Source organism: Amblyraja radiata, chromosome 22 (genome assembly GCF_010909765.2).
Source record: "Amblyraja radiata isolate CabotCenter1 chromosome 22, sAmbRad1.1.pri, whole genome shotgun sequence".
Taxonomy (NCBI): domain Eukaryota; kingdom Metazoa; phylum Chordata; class Chondrichthyes; order Rajiformes; family Rajidae; genus Amblyraja; species Amblyraja radiata.
The window spans coordinates 39,404,967-39,424,052 of NC_045977.1; the positions used below are offsets into that span (position 1 = coordinate 39,404,967).

Sequence of the window (19,086 nt, forward strand, 5' to 3'; positions counted from 1 at the left end):
CGAAACGTCACCTATTTCCTCAGCTCCATAGAGAAGCTGCCTCACCCAGCTGAGTTTGTCCAGCATTTTTGTCTAACCTTCGATTTTTCCAGCATCTGCAATTCCGTGTTGATCCAGTCACTGTCTCCACCCATCGAGTGGGAGGCGCCACCTCCTCGCTTGTTTCCCAGACCTGCCCGGAGATCCCAGCCTGCAGGATGTCGACCTTGTTGTGGGAGAGTTTCGGGGCGATCCGGGCTGCCCTGCCGGGGCAAACCTGCATCCTTCTGCTCACTTGCCTCGCCCTGCTGGGCTGGTAAGTAGCCGACTGCCTGATTCACCAGCGACCCCCGACAAAAACAAAAACAATGCTCACTTGTTGCTCCTGCGTCTGAGAAGAAAGTTAAAATGTGTAGGAAGCAACTTCATTGGAAGTTGTGTTCAAAAGGGAACTGCAGATGCTGGAATATCGAAGGTACACAAAATTGCTGGGGAAACTCAGCGGGTGCAGCAGCATCTATGGAGCAGGGTTTCGGCCCGAAGCGTCGCCTATTTCCTTCGCTCCATAGATGTTGCTGCACCCGCTGAGTTTCCCCAGCAATTTTGTGTACCTTCATTGGAAGTTGTGTTTCATTACCTGTGCCATAACAACGCCTTGCATTAGGTGTAGGAAGGAACTGCAGATTTCATGTGGGGAAAAATGCAGATGCTGGTTTAAACCGAAGATAGATAGGCACAAAAATCTGGAGTAACTCAGCGGGACAGGCAGCATGTCTGGAGAGGAGGAATGGGTGACGGTTCGGGTCGAGACCCTTCTTTAGACTATTGTAAAGCACAGGGTGAGGAAGATCCAATATTATTGTGTTTATCTTCAGTGTAAAATCAGCATCTGCAGCTCCTTCCTGCAAATTGCTGGAACCGTTGAGATCAAAGATCTTATAGCAGAGGATCTTTGGATGAGATGACAACAGTGCAGGCGGCGGCGAGTGGGGAGAACAGAATCACTGACCTTTTACAGACCAGGACCACCTTCAGTAGAACTGGAAAATCGAGATGTCCCGCATGTTTAAGTAGCAGGGATGGGGGGGAGGGTGGAGAGAGAGAACGCAGAACTGAATGCAGAACAAAATTGGGAAGAACAACTGGGAATTAGAGAGACTTTTAGAGGGATTTTTCAAAAAATCAAAGATGTAAACCCCCCCCCCCCCAAAAAAAAACTTCAGATGCTGGTTTACACAAATGGACACAGAGAGCTGGAGTAACTCAGTGGGCCGGGCGGCATCTCTGGAGAACATGGAAAATATGGGGAACAAAAGGGGAACTTTACTTCAAACTGTTAATTTGCACATGAATTCCCAAGATCTCAAACGTGCCCAGAAGGGAGGGGAAGGTGCTGTCCGAATGATGAGGTCAATAAACCGAGGAAGTGGCAGGGAGAAGTGAAGCCACAAATCTCCCTGGCAGAATGACCTGGGGCGATCCACAAACCAGCCAGCCAATGCCCCTTCAATTAGACCAAAGAAACCGCTGACAATGCACTTGGAAGGACCACAGAGCATAAGTGGATTTGAGATTTGTTTAGACTAACCAATATAAAAACATTTAGTTTTTTATCTCAAGATTGTCACCATTCTAATTACATCCGCAGGTACAGCGTTGCGCCGTTTAGATTTTTTAAACGACTTGGGATTCCTGGTCCAATGCCGCTGCCTTTCATAGGAACATTCTTTCATTACAGAAAAGTATGATTTTGTTTTATTTTAATTTTAATGTTACCATGCCGATAATTCCTGCCGGCACTTCAACTGGTGTCAAATAATTACTTCATTGGTTAAAGGAAGGTTTAACCAGAGGTTAGACAAAAATGCTGGAGAAACTCAGCGGGTGCAGCAGCATCTATGGGGAGCGAAGGAAATAGGCAACGTTTCGGGCTGAGACCCTTCTTCAGACTGATGGAGGGTGGGGGGGGGGGGAGGCAGGCGGGGAGAAGAAAGGAAAAAGGAAGAGGAGGAGCCCGAGGGCTGTGGGAGAGCTGAGAAGGGGAGGAGACAGCAAGGGCTACCGGAAATTGGAGAATTCAATGTTTATGCCGCTAGGGTGCAGACTGCCCAAGAGGAATATGAGATGCTGCTCCTCCAATTTCCGGTGGTGCTCACTCTGGCCATGGAGGAGGCCCAGGACAGAGAGGTCGGATTCGGAATGGGAGGGGAAGCTGAAGTGCTGAGCCACCGGGAGGTCAGGTTGGTTAGTGCGGACCGAGCGGAGGTGTTCGGCGAAACGATCGCCAAGCCTACGCTTGGTCTCACCGATGTAGATCAGCTGACATCTAGAGCAGCGGATGCAATAGATGAGGTTGGAGGAGATGCAGGTGAACCTGTGTCGCACCTGGAACGACTTATACTCCATGCCTTGCCCGATGAAGTGAGATATGCCCTCTGCCCACTTCACCACCCTGCCCACTTTTAGCCAGCTATGGATCTTAAGGGAATCCATTGCCACAGAAGGCTGTGGAGGCCAAGTCAATGGATATTTTTATGGCAGAGATAGGTAGATTCTTGATTAATACGGGTGTCAGGGGTTATGGGGAGAAGGCAAGAGAACTGGGTTGAGAGGGAAAGATAGATCAGCCTAATGACTTAAGAATTTATGACCTCTCAATAGACAATAGGGGCAGGAGTAGGCCATTCTGCCCTTCGAGCCAGCACCGCCATTCAATGTGATCATGGCTGATCATCCCCAATCAGTACCCCGTTCCTGCCTTCTCCCCATATCCCCTGATCCCCTATCTTGATACCACAAGGCACCCAAGGGTTCTGCAATTTACTGTATACTTACATTTGACCTCCCAAAATACAACGCCTCGCACTTGTCCAGGTTAAACTCGCTGTTGAAATTCCCAAATCATCGGCATTCTTTGACAACCTTCCTTGCTGTCCACAATTTCCATTTAATCTGCAAATTTACTAACCAGACCACCCACATCTCCATCCAGGTCATTTATACATCTGTAGTTTGTAATTGTTTAAGAAGGAACTGCAGATGCTGGAAAATCGAAGGTAGACAAAAGTGCTGGAGGAACTCAGCGGGTGCAGCAGCATCTATGGAGCGAAGGAAATAGGCAACGTTTCGGGCCGAAACCCTTCAGGCAACCCATTCTTAGAGAAACTCTTCTTCAGACCTAAGGAAATAGGTAACGTTTCGGGCCGAAACCCTTCAGGCAACCCATTCTTAGAGAAACTCTTCTTCAGACCTAAGGAAATAGGTAACGTTTCGGGCAGAAACCCTTATGGGTTTCGGCCCGAAACGTCGCCTATTTCCTTCGCTCCATAGATGCGGCTGCACCCGCTGAGTTTCTCCAGCATTTTTGTCAGTCCTTGTTCCAAACCTGTGCATTTGCAGTTCTTTCTTACACAGCTGGAAAGTTAGTGGTGGACCACTTTTGCTGACAATTTGTTTACTCCTTGTCCAGGGTCTTTTTAACTTTGATGTGGAATGCTACAAGAAGTATGGGAATATCTGGGGGTAAGTATATTTTCCCCTTTCAAATTACATTTCCATGCCACATTACAGAACGTTTTCCAAACAAAAGCTGGACATATGGTCACTCTTTCTTCATTCATGTATTTACACTGAGGCATCTGGAGTTTTGATGAGCCTTGGTATTTTTGTTTCTTCTTCGCCTATTGTGAAGAATCAAACTGGTGAAATATTTATCCGTTGTTTCCATTCAGGATCTTTGATGGACGAAAACCTGTTCTCTGCATTATGGAACCCGACCTGATTAAAACTATTTTAATAAAAGAATTCTACACCGTATTCACCAACAGGCGGGTAAGCATTTCTGTGTAGAAAGGCACTGCGGACTGGTTTACCCCGAATATAAACACAAAATGCTGGAGTAACTCAGCAGGTCAGACAGCATCTCTGGAGAAACGGAGTAGGTGACATTTCGGGTCGAGACCTTTCCTCAGACTGAGAGCCCCTGAACTAGTGTGAATGGGTAATCGATGGTCAGTGTGGACATCCTCAGATTGAAAAAGGGTCTCAAGCCGAAACATCACCTATTCCTTTTCTCCACAGATGCTGCCTGACTCACTGAGTTACTCCAGCGTTTTGAGTCCATCTTAAGCATTTATATGCATTGACAGCAGTTTCACTTGTAGCCCTGTTCCTGTTTAATTCTCTTCACTTCTGTAATTAGATTCGCTTTCTTGGTTAGACACAAAATGCTGGAGTAACTCAGTGGGCCAGGCAGCATCTCTGGAAGAAAGGAAAGGGCACATGGAAACATAGATAATAGGTGCAGGAGGCGGCCCATCGGGCCAGCACCGCCATTCATTGTGATCATGGCTGATCGTCCCCAATCAATAACCCGTGCCTGCCTTCTCCCCATATCCCTTGATTCCACCAGCCCCTAGAGCTCTATCTAACTCTCTCTTAAATCCATCCAGTGATTTGGCCTCCACTGCCCTCTGTGACAGGGAATTCCACAAATTCACAACTGTCGGGGTGAAAAAAGATTTTTCTCGCCTCGGTCTTAAATGGCCTCCTCTTTATTCTAAGACTGTGGCCCCTGATTCTGGACTCACCCAACATTGGGAACATTTTTCATGCATCTGGGAGATGTCCAGTCCTTTTATAATTTTATATGTTTCTATAAGATTCCCCCTCATCCTTCTAAACTCCAGTGAAACACGTTTCAGGTCTGAACCTTTCTTCAGACTGAAAGATAGAGGTGGGGGAGAAGGGAAACTGGAGGCAAGGGAAGGCCAGAACAAATCAGGTCCAGCAACAGATGACAGAAAGGTGGAGTCCATAATGGCCCATTGTTGGCTGGGGAAGATGTGGTAACGAGAGGGATACAAGGATGTGAAGAGTGGAACTGGGAGGATGACTCGGGTGGGTATGGGGAGGGGGGGGGGATTGCAGGAGTTTATTGGTTCTGGATGCAGCCCCACTTTACCAATGCCATGCATTTAATGGAGTTGCCTTAACATTACCTCAGCTAGTAAGGCATTTTGGTAGTCACAAGGAACTATAGACACTGGAATCTTGAGCAAAACACTAAGTGCTGGAGGAACTCAGCAGGTCTGGCAGCATCTATGGAAGGAAACGGATAGACAATGTTTCGTGTCAGGATCCTTCTTCAGTAACAGCTGTGTTCTTAAGAGAAAATGGTACCTGATTATCACAAGAAGGTAACACGGAAACAGTTTTTCCACCTATACTGTTGAAATCCAGGACAGCTTTTTTTTTGCATGACAAGTTCCAAAGTTAAAAAGTGGTTGTCTCAATCCCCGTTGAATTTGCATTATAGAATATTTGGCCCACATAATGCAAACAGTATTCCTCAATTCATCACTTACGTCATATCCAGTTCATGTTGTGGAAACACATGTTCTAGAGAATTATGCATGTGAAGCTGGTACAAAAATGAGATGTTTCATCTTCATTCCTTGCAGGATTTTGGTCTGAATGGACCATTCGAGGAGTCCGTGTTGCTAGTTCAAGATGAGCGATGGAAGAGAATCCGAAGTGTGCTTTCACCAGTCTTTACCACTGGGAGACTGAAAGAGGTGAAGATGTGAAATCAAATCAAATCAAATCTGATCTTTGAACTTATTCTTGTACTTTTACCATCTACGTTTGGTACCATCTACGTTTTACCATCTACGTTTAGAGAAACAGACGCTTCAGCCCACCGGGTCTCCGTCAACCAGCGACTCCTGCACACTAACGCACACTAGGGACAATTTACATTTATACCAAGCCAATTAACCCACAAACCTGCACGTCTTTGGATTGTGAGAGGAAACCGGAGATACCGGAGAAAACCCACGCGGGCCACGGAGAGAATGCACAAACTCCGTACAGACAAGCACCTGTAATCAGGATTGAACTTGGGTCTCTGGCGCTGTAAGACAGCAGCTCTACCGCTGTGCCAACGTGCTGCCCTTGTGAGAGACATTATAATACACATAGGAATCTTTAATACAGAGTTTAATATCTATTGCATTTGGTGTTCCTGACGTGACCTCCTGTAGATCAAAGTTGACCAAGCGACCGTTTTGCCAAACACTTGTGCACGGTCCGCCAAGGTCCACTGGATCTCCCAGATACTTTAACTCCCCTTCCTAATCCTGCACTAACCTTTCTGTCCTGGGCCTCCTCCATTGCCAGAGTGAGGCCACACGCACACCTGGAGGAACAGCTCTTCATATTCTGCTTGGGCAGCTTACAACCCAAAGCTATGAACATTGCTGTAGAAGGGTCTCGACCCAAAACGTCACCCATTTTTAGTTTAGTTTAGTTCAGAGATACAGCGCGGAAACAGGCCCTTTCGGCCCACCGGGTCCGCGCCGACCAGCGATCCCCGCACATTAACACTATCCTATACCCACTAAGGACAATTTTTACATTCACCAAGCCAATCTACAAACCTTTACGTCTTTGAAGTGTGGGAGGAAACCGAAGATCTCGGAGAAAACCCATGCAGGTCACGGGGTGAATGTACACACTCCGTACAGTCAATTTCAAACCCGGATCTCCGGCGCTGCATTCGCTGTGAGGCAGCAACTCTACCGCTGTGCCACCGCGCCGCCCTGGAGCTTCTCTCCGGAAATGTTGCCCGTCCCGCTGTTTCTGCAGCTTTTTGTGTCTATCTTCACTATGAACACTTTCCCGATGGTGGGAGCGAGGTGGGAACGTGGCCATGGGGATGGAGATCTTTGATGATGTTGGTTGTTTCACTTTGCTTGTCTTTATTTTACCCTTTCCCCCGTAGATGTGTCCGATAATCAAGCGCTATACTCAAAACCTAGTGAAACACGCTGAAAGTAAATCAAAGCTGAACGGGGTCGACATGAAGGAGTGAGTAATCTGTCTGGTTTTATTGTCACGTGTACCGAGAGGTTGCGTGCTAACCAGCCAATGGAAAGACAACACATGATTACAATTGAGCCATTTAGAGTGTATATATATATACATGATAAGGGAATAACATTTAGTGCAAGATAAAGCCAATAAAGACAGATCAAAGACAGTCCAAGAGTCACCAATTTAAACTTTAATATTTAAACTCTGCTCCATGCGCTTTTAATCTGTTAGCGTCCTTACAGAGGAAGAAAATGATCTTGGATTCATCACAACTTTGTTATATCAAGTCAGAGATCAATATTTTTTGTATACTAAGGAGATCTATGCTTTATGACTCGGCAGTTAAAACCCAAGGAAAATATGGGGAATTGGGAAAGCCTAAGTACATGGATAAATGTATCGCAAGAAACAGAAAGTGCTGGAGCAGCTCAGTGGGTCGAGCAGCATCCTCGGGGAACATAAGCGACTTTTTGAGTTGGGACGGGGAAAGAAAGCTGGAAGAGAGGTGGAATGGGACAAAGCCAGGTGAGTGATAGGTGGATACAGGCGAGGGGGGGGTAATTGACATATGGGTGGACAAAGGCCATAGATGAAATGGTTGTGAGATAAGGAGAGAAGAGGTGTGAATTGTGAGGCCTGGGGAAGGAATATAGTTGTGTGCAGGTGGACGCTCGGTATGCCAATGCCTCTTGGATCTTCAGGTTTCCGACCTTTTTAATTTCCCTTCCCATTCCCACACTGACCTTTCGACCCCGGGCCTCCTCAGTTGCCAGAGTGAGGCGACGTGCACTTTGACCTCACAATTCACCTGTATAGCCTTTGGTCTCCTTTTCATCTCTGGCACTTGTCCATCCATCTGCCAATCAACCCCCTGCACCCATATCCACCTATCTCTCGCCAAGCTTTGCCTACCCCCACCACTCCCTAAGAAATCGATCTCTTAGGTAAGCATAATTCTCCCGTGCCGTTACTATTTATATTGAATATTCACCATTTTATAATTTTATTCAGGGTAGGCACCGCCTACCTTGCCTTCCCTGACGGCACGTGCCTGGTACGGAGCTTGTACGTTTTCCCCGTGACCTGTGTAGGTTTTCTTCGAGATCTTCCCCCCCCCACTCCGTACAGGTTTGTAGATTACTAGTCTTGGTATCAATGTAAAATTGTTCCTAGTGTGTGTAGGATAGAGTTAGTGTGCGGGGATCGCTGGTCGGCGCGGACCCGGTGGGCCGAAGGGCCTGTTACCGGGCTGTACCTCTAAAACTAAAACTAAAAACGCAAATCAGTCTGAAGAAGGGTCCCGACCTGAAACATCGTCTGTACATATTCTCTAGAGATGCTGCCTGACCCGCCGAGTTACTCCAGCACAGTGCCTTTTGCTCAAGATTCCAGCTTCTGCAGTTTCCTGATTCTGGTATATATGTATGGATATATTTGTAAGAAAGCTAGCCTGGATCTGTGATGTAAATTCTATGTCGCGACTAAATTGTCTTGTGTGGTTAAATAGTCAACGGTTGTTGATGAGCCCTCTTCTCTCTCAGTGTGTTTGGCTCCTACAGTATGGATGTGGTCACCAGCACGTCTTTCAGTGTGGACATTGACACCATCAACAACCCCAAAGACCCATTTGTCACCAACGTCAAGAAACTTGTCGATTTTTCCTTCTTTGACCCTGTAATACTTCTTGTTAGTAAGTAATTCAAACTATTAATTCAGGGAAATCGGAAGAGTTCCTTCTAAGATCTGTGGTTAAGGGGATTCCTGTTTAGTTGAATAAGTCATGGGAGCAGAATTAGGCCATTCAGCCCATCGAGTCTCCTCTGCTGTTCAATCATGGCTGATCTATCATTCCCTCTCAATCTCCTGCCTTCTCCCCATAACCTTTGACACCCTCGCTAATCCAGAATATGTCAATCTCCGCTTTTAAAACACCCAATGACTTGGCCCCCACATCCGTCTGTGGCAATGAATTCCACAGATTCACCACCCTCTGGCTTAAGAAATTCCTCCTCGTCCCAACCCCATCTGCCTCCTCAGTTCCTCCAGCGCTTTGTTTTTGTGCTCAATATTCCCGAATCAGCAGTCTCTTGTGTCTTCACAACTGGATCTGGGGGTCTTCTTCCCAGTGCTGTCCGTGGAACGTGCTGTCCACTACATTTCCACATTACGTTAGGAACTACTTTTCAATAATGTTTAACTGGTAGTGCAGCATATTGGATTCGTGGAGTTTGTGAGAGGTACAGTTAAATTCAGGTCTAACCTGCCTTTATCCCCAACCCTGCACCATTCCCCTTCAGCCTTTATCCGCTGCAACTTTCCTCCTTATTGAATTGATTGATTGAAAGATACAGCACTGAAACAGGCCCTTTGTCATACAAAGTTCTGGACAACCATCTAGTTTACACTTGGTCTATGTTATTCACGCGTTCAGGATACAGGTACAGGATACTGAGTTGGATGATCAGCCATGATCATATTGAATGGCGGTGCAGGCTCGAAGGGCCGAATGGCCTACTCCTGCACCTATTTTCTATGTTTCTATGTTCACATCCACTCCCTACACACAATTTTACACAGCCCAATTGACCTACAAACCCGCACGACTTTGGGATGTGGGGGGCAAACCGGAGCACCCGGAGGAAACCCACGCGGTCACAGAGAGATCATTCAAAGTCCACACACAGACAGTACCCAAGATCAGGATCAAATCTGGGTCTCGTAACTCTACCAGCTGCACCAGTGTGCCATCCCTGCTTATTCCACCATCCACTCAATCACTCTTCACTACTTTTCCACTACACAATGTCCATAAACAGTCATTTGTGTGATTTTTGCTTTTTTTTTCAGTATTATTTCCTTTCGTTATTCCAATCCTGGAAAAATTGAATTACAGCTTTATGCCAAGAGAGGTGAATGCTTTTTTCATGGCAGTCGTGTCACAAATGAAGGCCAAGAGGCAAAAAGGTGTACACACTGTGAGTATTAATCTCACTACGGAGGCGTTGAGCACTACAGTACGAGACGGGCTGCACGGTAGCATAGCGATAGAGCTACTGTCTTACAGCGCCATTGACCCGGGTTCGATACTGACTATAGGTGCTAGTCATAGGAGTTTGCACGTTCTCCCCGTGACTTGCGTGGGTTTTCTCCGAAATGTTCAGTTTCCTCCCACACTCCAAAGATGTACAGGTTTGTAGGTTAATTGGCTTGGTATAAATGTAAATAAATGTCCCTAGTGTGTGTGTAGGGTAGTATTAATGTCCGGCGATCACTGGTCGGCACGGTTTCGGTGGACCGAAGGGCCTGTTTCCGCGCTGTATCTCTAAACTAAACTAAACTAAACAAGCCCTTCAGCCCGACCCGTTCATGCCGACCAAGTTGCCCCATCTGAACTAGTCCCATTTTCCTGCGTTTGGCCCATATCCCTCCAGTCGCCTAATAGACTGATGTAGGTAGATAATGGGGTCAAAGATAGAGACCAAATGCTGGAGTAACTCAGCGGGACAGGCAGCATCTCTGGAGAGAAGGAATGGGGGACGTTTCGGGTCGAGACCCTTCTTAGGTGATGGGGCCGATGTGGTAAACATGAACCTCCATTTGATAAGGAACCACATAAGAGGCTGAGCACCAAAGATGAAGCTCTTGGCAAAGATGCCAGGATTTGAGGGCTTAAGATGCAGGGGGAGGTTGAACACACTAGGACTTTTTTCCTTGGAGCGCAGGTGGATTAGGGGTGATCTTGTAGAGATGTAGAGAGAGTAGGGTGGAGAGAGAGACCGCTTCCCGGAGCTCCCGCAACGCGACTTCTCCAGCCCGTGTCGCGGGGTTGGAACGACCCGGAGCGGGACATACATCGCCCGGCACGGCTTCATGGCCGTGGGACTTTCCAGCGCCCGCCGGGGGCACCAACATTGTGACTTTTAGACCGGGAGCGGGGCCGTAAATCGCCCGGCACGGCCTAAAATGGCCGTGGGACTTATCATCACCCGCCTGGGGCTTGGACATCGGGAGTGAAATGGAGAATAGGGGAGAGAAAAGACTTTGCCTTCCATCACAGTGGGTTCACTGTGATGGATGTTTGTGTGAATTTAATTGTGTGTATGTCTGTAGGAAATTGTCTTTGTTTGTATGGCTGTGGAAACGGAATTCCGTTTGAGCCTCACTGAGGTTCAAATGACAATAAATGGTATTGTATTGTATTGTATGTATAAGGTCATGAGGGGGAATGGACAGAGTCTTCTAGTCAGAGTAGGGCAATCAAGAACCAGGCATCGGTTTAGGATTCAATCAAAATCTCAGGGGCAACTTTTTCACTCAGATAGGGGTAGATATGAGGAACGAGCTGCCAGAGGATGTAGTTGAGGCAGGTATTATCACAACATTTAAAATAAATTTGGACAAGTATATGGATAGGAAATGTTTAGGAAAAGATATGGGCCAAACACAGGCTGGTGTAACGAGTATAGATGGGATCTGTTGGTCGGGGTGGGCAAGTTGGGCTTGTTTCCATGCTAAATGTTTCTGCTTCTATGACTGTAACAGAACAGGTTGGTGATGAACGGATATTTCTTGGACAGGAAAGGGATAAGTAACCGTGTCTCCCACGGACCTATATTGCCACTATTGCTTTTTTTGTTTACTTTAATGAATTAGTCTTGGGGACACAAGCCAAGTTCGTTTGTAATTGTAAATGCCAATATTGAGAACTGCAAAGAGGATGGGTTGGTGGGAGGAACAAGAGATTTACTCATATAGTGAGCTGGCACAGGGCCGATGGGCCAAATGGCCTCTTTCCATGACTTAACCATTGTATGATACGGAGGCTGGAGGTCAGGACTGGCTTTTCTACCGTAATTAGAATCTAGGTTCAGAATCACGGAAGCAGACCCTTCGGCCCACCGAGTCCACGCCGACCAGCGATCCCCGCACATTTACACTATCCTACACACACTAGGGACACGTGTACAACCACAATTATACCAAGCCAATTACGTTTTTGTAGTGTGCGAGGAAACTAGATCTCCCGGAGAAAACCCACGCGGGTCACGGGGAGTACGTGCAAACTCCGTACAGACAGCACCCGTAGTCAGGATCGAACCCGGATCTCTGGCCTCTAGCAACAGGGTGCATTCTCGTTCTGACCGTGCTGGAGACTATTCTCCTCCCCTGCCTTGGAGTTTCAGGGCCAGGATTAATTCTAGGTGACTTGTGTCTGTGACCTCACGGTTGGCTCTGCTTCTTTTATATTTACCTCCTAGGATCGGGTGGATTTTCTGCAGATGATGGTTGATTCTCAAGTGACCGGCACCATCTCTGAGCAAAAGAATGATGGCGAGAATTCAACATACAAAGGTATTGCCAGTGTGGTGTAGTTTGGTGTGTGGCATGTGTGTGTGTGGTTTTGTGTGTGTGTGTTGCGTGCGTGTGGTGTGTGTGTGTGGGGTGTGTGTGTGGTGTGTGGTGTGTGTTTGCGTGTGGTGTGTGTGGCATGATACTTTATTTGTCACATGTACTGAGTTACAGTAAAATTCATTTTTGTTCACAATTCAGTACAAGTATCACTATACATAAGCACTTGCATACATCTTCGGAAGCATTCGCAATTAAAATCCTTCATTTTGAAAGCAAGAAGAAGGGTCCTGGCCTGAATCGTCACCTATCCATGTTCTCCAGAGATGCTGCCTGACCTGCTGAGTTACTCCAGCACTCTGTGATACAATACAATACCATTTATTGTCATTTGAGCCCCAGTGAGACTCAAACGAAATTCCGTTTACACAGCCATACAAACAAAGACAATTTCCTACAGACATACACACAATTTAATTCACACAAACATCCATCACAGTGAACCCACTGTGATGGAAGGCAAAGTCTTTTCTCTCCCCTGTTACTCCATTTCTCTCCCGGTGTCCAAGTCCCAGGCGGGCGATGATAAGTCCCACGGCCATTTTAGGCCGTGCCGGGCGATTTACGGCTCCACTCCCGGTCTAAAAGGCACAAAGTTGGAGCCCCCGGCGGGCGCTGGAATGTCCCACGGCCATGAAACCGCGCCGGGCGATGTACGTCCCCACTCCGGGTCGTTCCAACCCCGCGACACGGGCTGGAGAAGTCGCGTTGCGGGAGCTCCGGGAAGCGGTCTCTCCACCCGGACCCGCGAGCTCCTGATGTCCCAGTCTACCGGACCTGCGGCTGCGTTGCTGGAGCCTCCGAGCCCCAGGAGTCGAGTCGCAGCAGCGAGTCACCACTGCTCCCCACGCACCGAGGCCGGCCAGCCCCACGATGGTGAGTAGTCCGCAGCTCCGCAGTCTCCCGAGCCCCCGGGTCGTTCAGGTTGGAGGCCGCTAGGCCCCAACGACAACGGAGACCCGACAGGGAAAAGGTCGGGTCTCCCGGACAGGGAAGAGATTTTAAACAGTTTCCCCCGCCCCCCACATATACACATTTAAAACCAGTATTAAAAAAACACCAACACTACATTTAACTAGACAAAAAATTAAAAAAAAGACAGACAGGCTGTAGGGGCCGCTGCAACGGGTGAGTCGCGCCACCACAAACGTCTGAAACGTCACCTATCCATGCTCTCCACAGATGCTGCCTGACCTGCTGAGTTACTCCAGCACTCTGTGTCTGTCTCCATCAATGTTAATGGTGTCTTAAAAGATGTTTTGCAGAATAAACACGGGCTCTTCACCTTCTCTGCAGCTTTGACCGATACGGAGATTCTGGCACAAGGATTCACCTTTATCTTTGCCGGGTATGAGACTACCAGTAACACGTTGTCATACGTTGCGTACAGTCTCGCCGTTCACCCCGACGTGCAGAAGAAACTACAGCAGGAAATAGACGAGGCTTTTCCCAACAAAGTGAGTACTTGCAGAAGTCAGTGATTTACCAGTCATCACCTAACTTTATTTCCTTGATATTCCTCTGCGTTTTAAGGCCATTGAGGTTCCTGCATTTCTGAGGTGGGGCCAATGTTATACGTACAGTGGCGTTGGTTCAGAATGGGGACTAGCCCATTTATGACAGGATGGAGGTGAGAAAGAGGGGAGAGGGGATTTTATCTTTGCTCCGACAGCCACATTTATCTTCCACACAGAGGTGGCACAGTGAAGCAGCGGTCGAGCTGCTGCCCCACAGCGCCAGAAACCCCGGTTCGATCCTGACTGCGGGTGCTGCCTGTACGGAGTTTGTACGTTCTCCCTGTGACCGCGTGGGTTTTCTCCGGGTGCTCCGGTTTCCTCCCACACTCCAAAGACGTGCAGGTTTATTGGTTAATTGGCTTTGGTAAAAATTGTAAATTGTCCCTAGTGTGCATAAAATATTGCTAGTGTGCGAGATCGCTGATCGGCACGGATTCGGTGAGCCGAAGGGCCTGTTTCCGCGCTGTATCTCTAATGTCTAAAAGTAAAGACTAAAGCCATCGAGAAGGAGTTTATTGAATATATTATAAGGGGAGATTAGCAAACATTTGAACTTTTGGCGGCACAGCGGTGCAGCAGTTAGTGCTGCTGCTGCACTGTACCTGAGACCTCATCCGGGCCTTGGATACTGTCCTGGAGTTTGCACGTTCTCTCCGTGACTGTGGGGGTTTCCTCTTGGTGCTCCCACCTCCCAAAGACGTGTGGATTTGTAGATTATTTGGCCTTTTGTAAAATAAAAAGATTTGCCCGTGTGTGTAGGAAGTAAAAAGAAGGTGGGATAACATAGCTGACCAATGGCTGGTGTGGGCTGAGTGGGCCGAAGGGCCCGTTTTCATGCTATATCTCTGAAAACTGAATATAAGAGAACAGGAACTGAATCAGCCCCTCAAATCTACTACACGCAACAAGGTCATGAAGAATCCTCTCTGAATCAACGCACCTTCGCAACATGCACCTTGCTTTCTTATAGTTTACTTTAGATTCAGAGATGCAGCATGAAAACAGACCCTTCGACCCACCGAGTCCTAGATGACTGGCCTCAAAAGTTCAGGTGTTGTCACGTGTACCAATTAAGGTACAGTGATATGTGATTTATCAGACAGCAGCCATACTAAAAAAAAAGCAACAAGACGCACAACTACATAAAAGTTAACATAAACATCCACCACAGCAGATTCCCCACATTCCTCACTGTGATGGAAGGCAGAAAAGTCCATCCTCTTCCTCTTTAGTCTCCCGCGGTCGAGGCAGTCGAACCATCCGTTGGGGCGATCGAAACTCCTGCGTCGGGATGATTGAAAATCCTGCGTCGGGCGGTCGACATTCCCGCATCTTGGAGTTCCCGAAGTTGGCCTCTGACCAGAGACGGCAAACTCCGTGATTTTAAGTCCGCAAGGTCCAAGGTCGACCCAAGGTGTACTCGCTAGAATTTAGAAGATTGAGGGGGGATCTTATAGAAAAAACGTACAAAATTCTTAAGGGGTTGGACAGGCTAGATGCAGGAAGATTGTTCCCGATGTTGGGGAAGTCCAGGACAAGGGGTCACAGCTTAAGGATAAGGGGGAAATCCTTTAGGACCAAGATGAGAAAAACATTTTTCACACAGAGAGTGGTGAATCTCTGGAACTCTCTGCCACAGAAGGTAGTTGAGGCCAGTTCATTGGTTATATTTAAGAGGGAGTTAGATGTGGCACTTGTGGCTAAAGGGATCAGGGAGTATGGGGAGAAGGCAGGTACGGGATACTGAGTTGGATGATCAGCCATGATCATATTGAATGGCGGTGCAGGCTCGAAGGGCCAAATGGCCTACTCCTGCACCTATTTTCTATGTTTCTATGACCCCTGGAAAAGGGATCGCGAGCTCCGCTATGGCAAGTCCACAGACGACCGTGGTGGGGCTCCCGAAGTCGGTCCCCAGCGAAGGCCTCCAACTCCTCGATGTTAGGCCGCAGTGCTGACGGAGATATGACACGGGGAAAAATCGCATCTCCGTCGAGGTAAAAGATGAGAAAAAGATTCCCCCCCCCCTCCACCACTACCCCCACATAAAACAAGCTAAAGAACACTAAAAAAATATATTTAACACATACAAGAAGGAAAGGACAGACAGACTGTTGGCGAGGCAGCCATTGCTGGTGCCACCCAGCTTCCATAATCATCTCCCATCTGTACTGATTTCCCGTGCAGTTGTTAAGTGTTTTTCTCTGTGAAGGCTCCTCCCACATACGATGGCGTGATGTATTTGGAGTACCTGGAAATGGTGATTTGTGAAACACTTCGATTATATCCTCCTGCACCCCGCTTGGAAAGAATCTGCAAGAAAGATGTCAAACTCAATGGGGTGACCATTCCGAAGGACACGGTGGTTGTGATTCCTGCTTATGCCCTGCACCGTGATCCAAAGTATTGGCCAGAACCAGAGGAGTTCAGGCCCGAGAGGTGAGTAATGTCTTGTGTTTCATTTCCCCCCTCACAATGATCCTCATCCATTGTACCAGCACAACCATATTAGTTTAGTGTAGAGATACGGCGTGGAATAACGGCCTTGGGCCCACCGAGTCTACGCTGACCATCGATCACACGTTCACATTAGTTCCATGTTGGTCCATTTCCACATTAACTCACTATACACTAAGGGCAGTTTGCAGAGGCCAGTTAGCCTACAAACCCGCACCTCTTTGGGATGCGGAAGGAACCCGGAGCACCTGGAGGAAACCCACACAGTCACAGGGAGAACGTGCCAACTCCACACAGACATCATCGGTAGTCAGGATCGAACGCGGGCCTCTGGCACTGTAAGGAGCAACACTACCGGTGTGCCAACCGTGCGCAGATTCGACAATGCCAATATTCTACCGTCTCTCCTTGACGACCAGACTGCAGGACAAAAATGCTGCAGAAACTCAGCGGGTGAGGCAGCATCTATGGAGCCAAGGAATAGGTGACGATTCGGGTCGAGACCCTTCTTCTGAAGTCCCAAAACGTCACATATTCCTTGACTCCATAGATGCTGCCTCACCCGCTGAGTTTCTCCAGCATTTTTGTCTACCTCATACTGCAGGATTTGCAAATTAGATTTGAGTATTAGGGAATGACATGGTTCATAAGTTATAGGAGCAGAATTAGGCCATTCGGCCCATCATGTCTACTCCCCCATTCAATCGTGGCAGATCTATCTTTCCCTCTGAACCCCATTCTCCTGCCTTCTCCCCGTAACCCCTGACACTCGTGCTAATCAAGAATCTGTGCAATGAATTCTACAGATTCGCCACCCTCTGATTAAGTGGCTGCAGAGTCATTGTGTCAAAGTGTTCTCTCCTAACCCATTCGATCTCATCTGCCCACATCATTAGGTTCAGTAAAGAGGCAAGAGAGACTCTGAATCCTGCCGTCTACCTGCCGTTCGGGATGGGTCCACGGAACTGCATTGGGATGAGGTTTGCTCAGCTCATGATGAAGATGGCACTTGTCTCCCTCCTGCAGAATCTGACCCTCGTGCCTTGTGCCGAGACGCCGGTGAGTTCTTCAAACAGAGGAAGGAACTGCAGATGCTGGTTTAAGCCGAAGATAGACACACAATGCTGGAGTAACTCAGCGGGACAGGCAGCATCTCTGGATAGAAGGAATGGGTGACGTTTCCGGTCAAGACCCTTCATGACCCGAAACGTCACCCATTCCTTCTATCCAGAGATTCTGCCTGTCCCGCTGAGTTACTCCAGCATTTTGTGTCCATCTTTGCATTGGTAAATGGTGAGGCCATTTACAAAGCACTTGCTGTAAATTGAAAGAAACAGCATGGAAACTTTGGCCCATTGTCCATGGTTGGCATGGGTTTGATGGGCCGAAGGGCCTGTTTCCATGCTGTAGTTTTCAATTTACAACAGGTGCTTTGCAAATGGTGCTATGTTTACACTAGCTTTGTGCAAAACCATTTTCTCATCTTCCAACACACTAGGGGCAATGTTATAGAGGGCCAATTAACCTACAAACCCGCACGTCTTTGGCATGTGGGAGGAAACCCACATGGTCACAAGGAGAACATGCAAACTCCACACAGACAGCACCCAAGGTCAGGATCGAACCCAGGCCACTGGTGCTGTGATGCAGGGGCAGTACCAGCTGCGCCACCGTGCCATAGAGGGAGTGAGTTGTGGAGTGGGCAGAAGGACAATGAGATGACATTGATGTCATTCGTCAAACTTCTCTGTTAATCTGTCATCACCACGATGGCTCAGCGGTAGAGTTGCTGCCTCACAGTGCCAGGGACCCGGGTTCGATCCTGACTATGGGTGCTGCCTGTAAGAAGTTTGTGTGTTCACCCCGTGCCCTGCGTGGGGTTTTTCCGGGATCTCCAGTTTCCTCCCACACTCCAAAGATGTACAGGTTTGTAAGTTTATTGGCTTGGTATAATTGTAAATTGTCCCTAGTGTGTAGGATAGTGTCAGTGCATGGCGATTGCTGGTCGGCACGGACTGAATGGGCCGAAGGGCTTCTTTTCACGCTGTGTCTCTAAACTAATCTTTACACCATTCCTGTTTTTGGTGCAGATCCCATTAGAATTGAATGTGAAAGGACCGATGCATCCTAAAAAACCAATAATCCTCAAGTTTGTGCCGCGAGAAGATGTTGATTCACAGGAATAAGGCAGAGGATTCCTACTTAGCTGTGAAAACATTTAGGAGCATGTGTACTACTGAAAATAACCATTTGGCATAGTTGCTTAAGTGGAAATATATAGAAATGTGCACTTTTGAACATATGTAGGATCTGCATTGAGGAACTAATCAAACTCAGCATCCACTCCATCTTGTTGAGGCAAGTGAACATTGGACGAGTTACTGGTGTTCTCAGAGATACTGTAACGAAATATAATTGTTCTACCGATATTTGGTGTCTAATAGAATTAAGCATAAAGTTATTTTGAATTTTGAAATGAATCATCTATGAATTTACTGTGTCCATTTCCACTTTGAAACTTTTTCTATACAAACTTAATACTTTACTAAAACTATTGTTTTCATGCAAATAAAATTAACTTTATCAATGGATATGGGTTGTGTTTGGTTTTAAGTTAATTTGTGCCTTTTAACTCAATGAATATGTTTGTGGAACTAAGGTTTATAGGTTTAAGGTGAAGGGGGAAAGATTTAATGGAATCTGAGGGGTAACTTTTTCACGCAGAGCGGGTTGGGTGTATGGAACAAGCTGCCAGAGGAGGTAGCTGAGGCTGGGACTATCCCAACATTTGAGAAACAGTTGGACAGGTAGGTAAATGGCTAGGGCAGGTTTGGAGGGATATGGACCA

At 47.4% G+C, this 19,086-nt stretch overlaps 1 protein-coding gene across 1 annotated transcript; it reads left to right on the plus strand.

The window, feature by feature from the left end:
• Positions 1-168: 168 nt before the first annotated feature.
• Positions 169-18,831, plus strand: LOC116985978 (cytochrome P450 3A8-like). Its single transcript, XM_033041129.1, has 13 exons — positions 169-295; positions 1,628-1,721; positions 3,449-3,501; positions 3,711-3,810; positions 5,442-5,555; positions 6,764-6,849; positions 8,397-8,545; positions 9,703-9,830; positions 12,114-12,207; positions 13,561-13,721; positions 15,994-16,220; positions 17,135-17,297; positions 18,329-18,831. Exons 1-13 carry the CDS (start codon positions 198-200, stop codon positions 18,422-18,424), a joined length of 1,563 nt encoding a protein of 520 aa, XP_032897020.1. The 5' UTR covers positions 169-197; the 3' UTR covers positions 18,425-18,831.
• Positions 18,832-19,086: the final 255 nt, after the last annotated feature.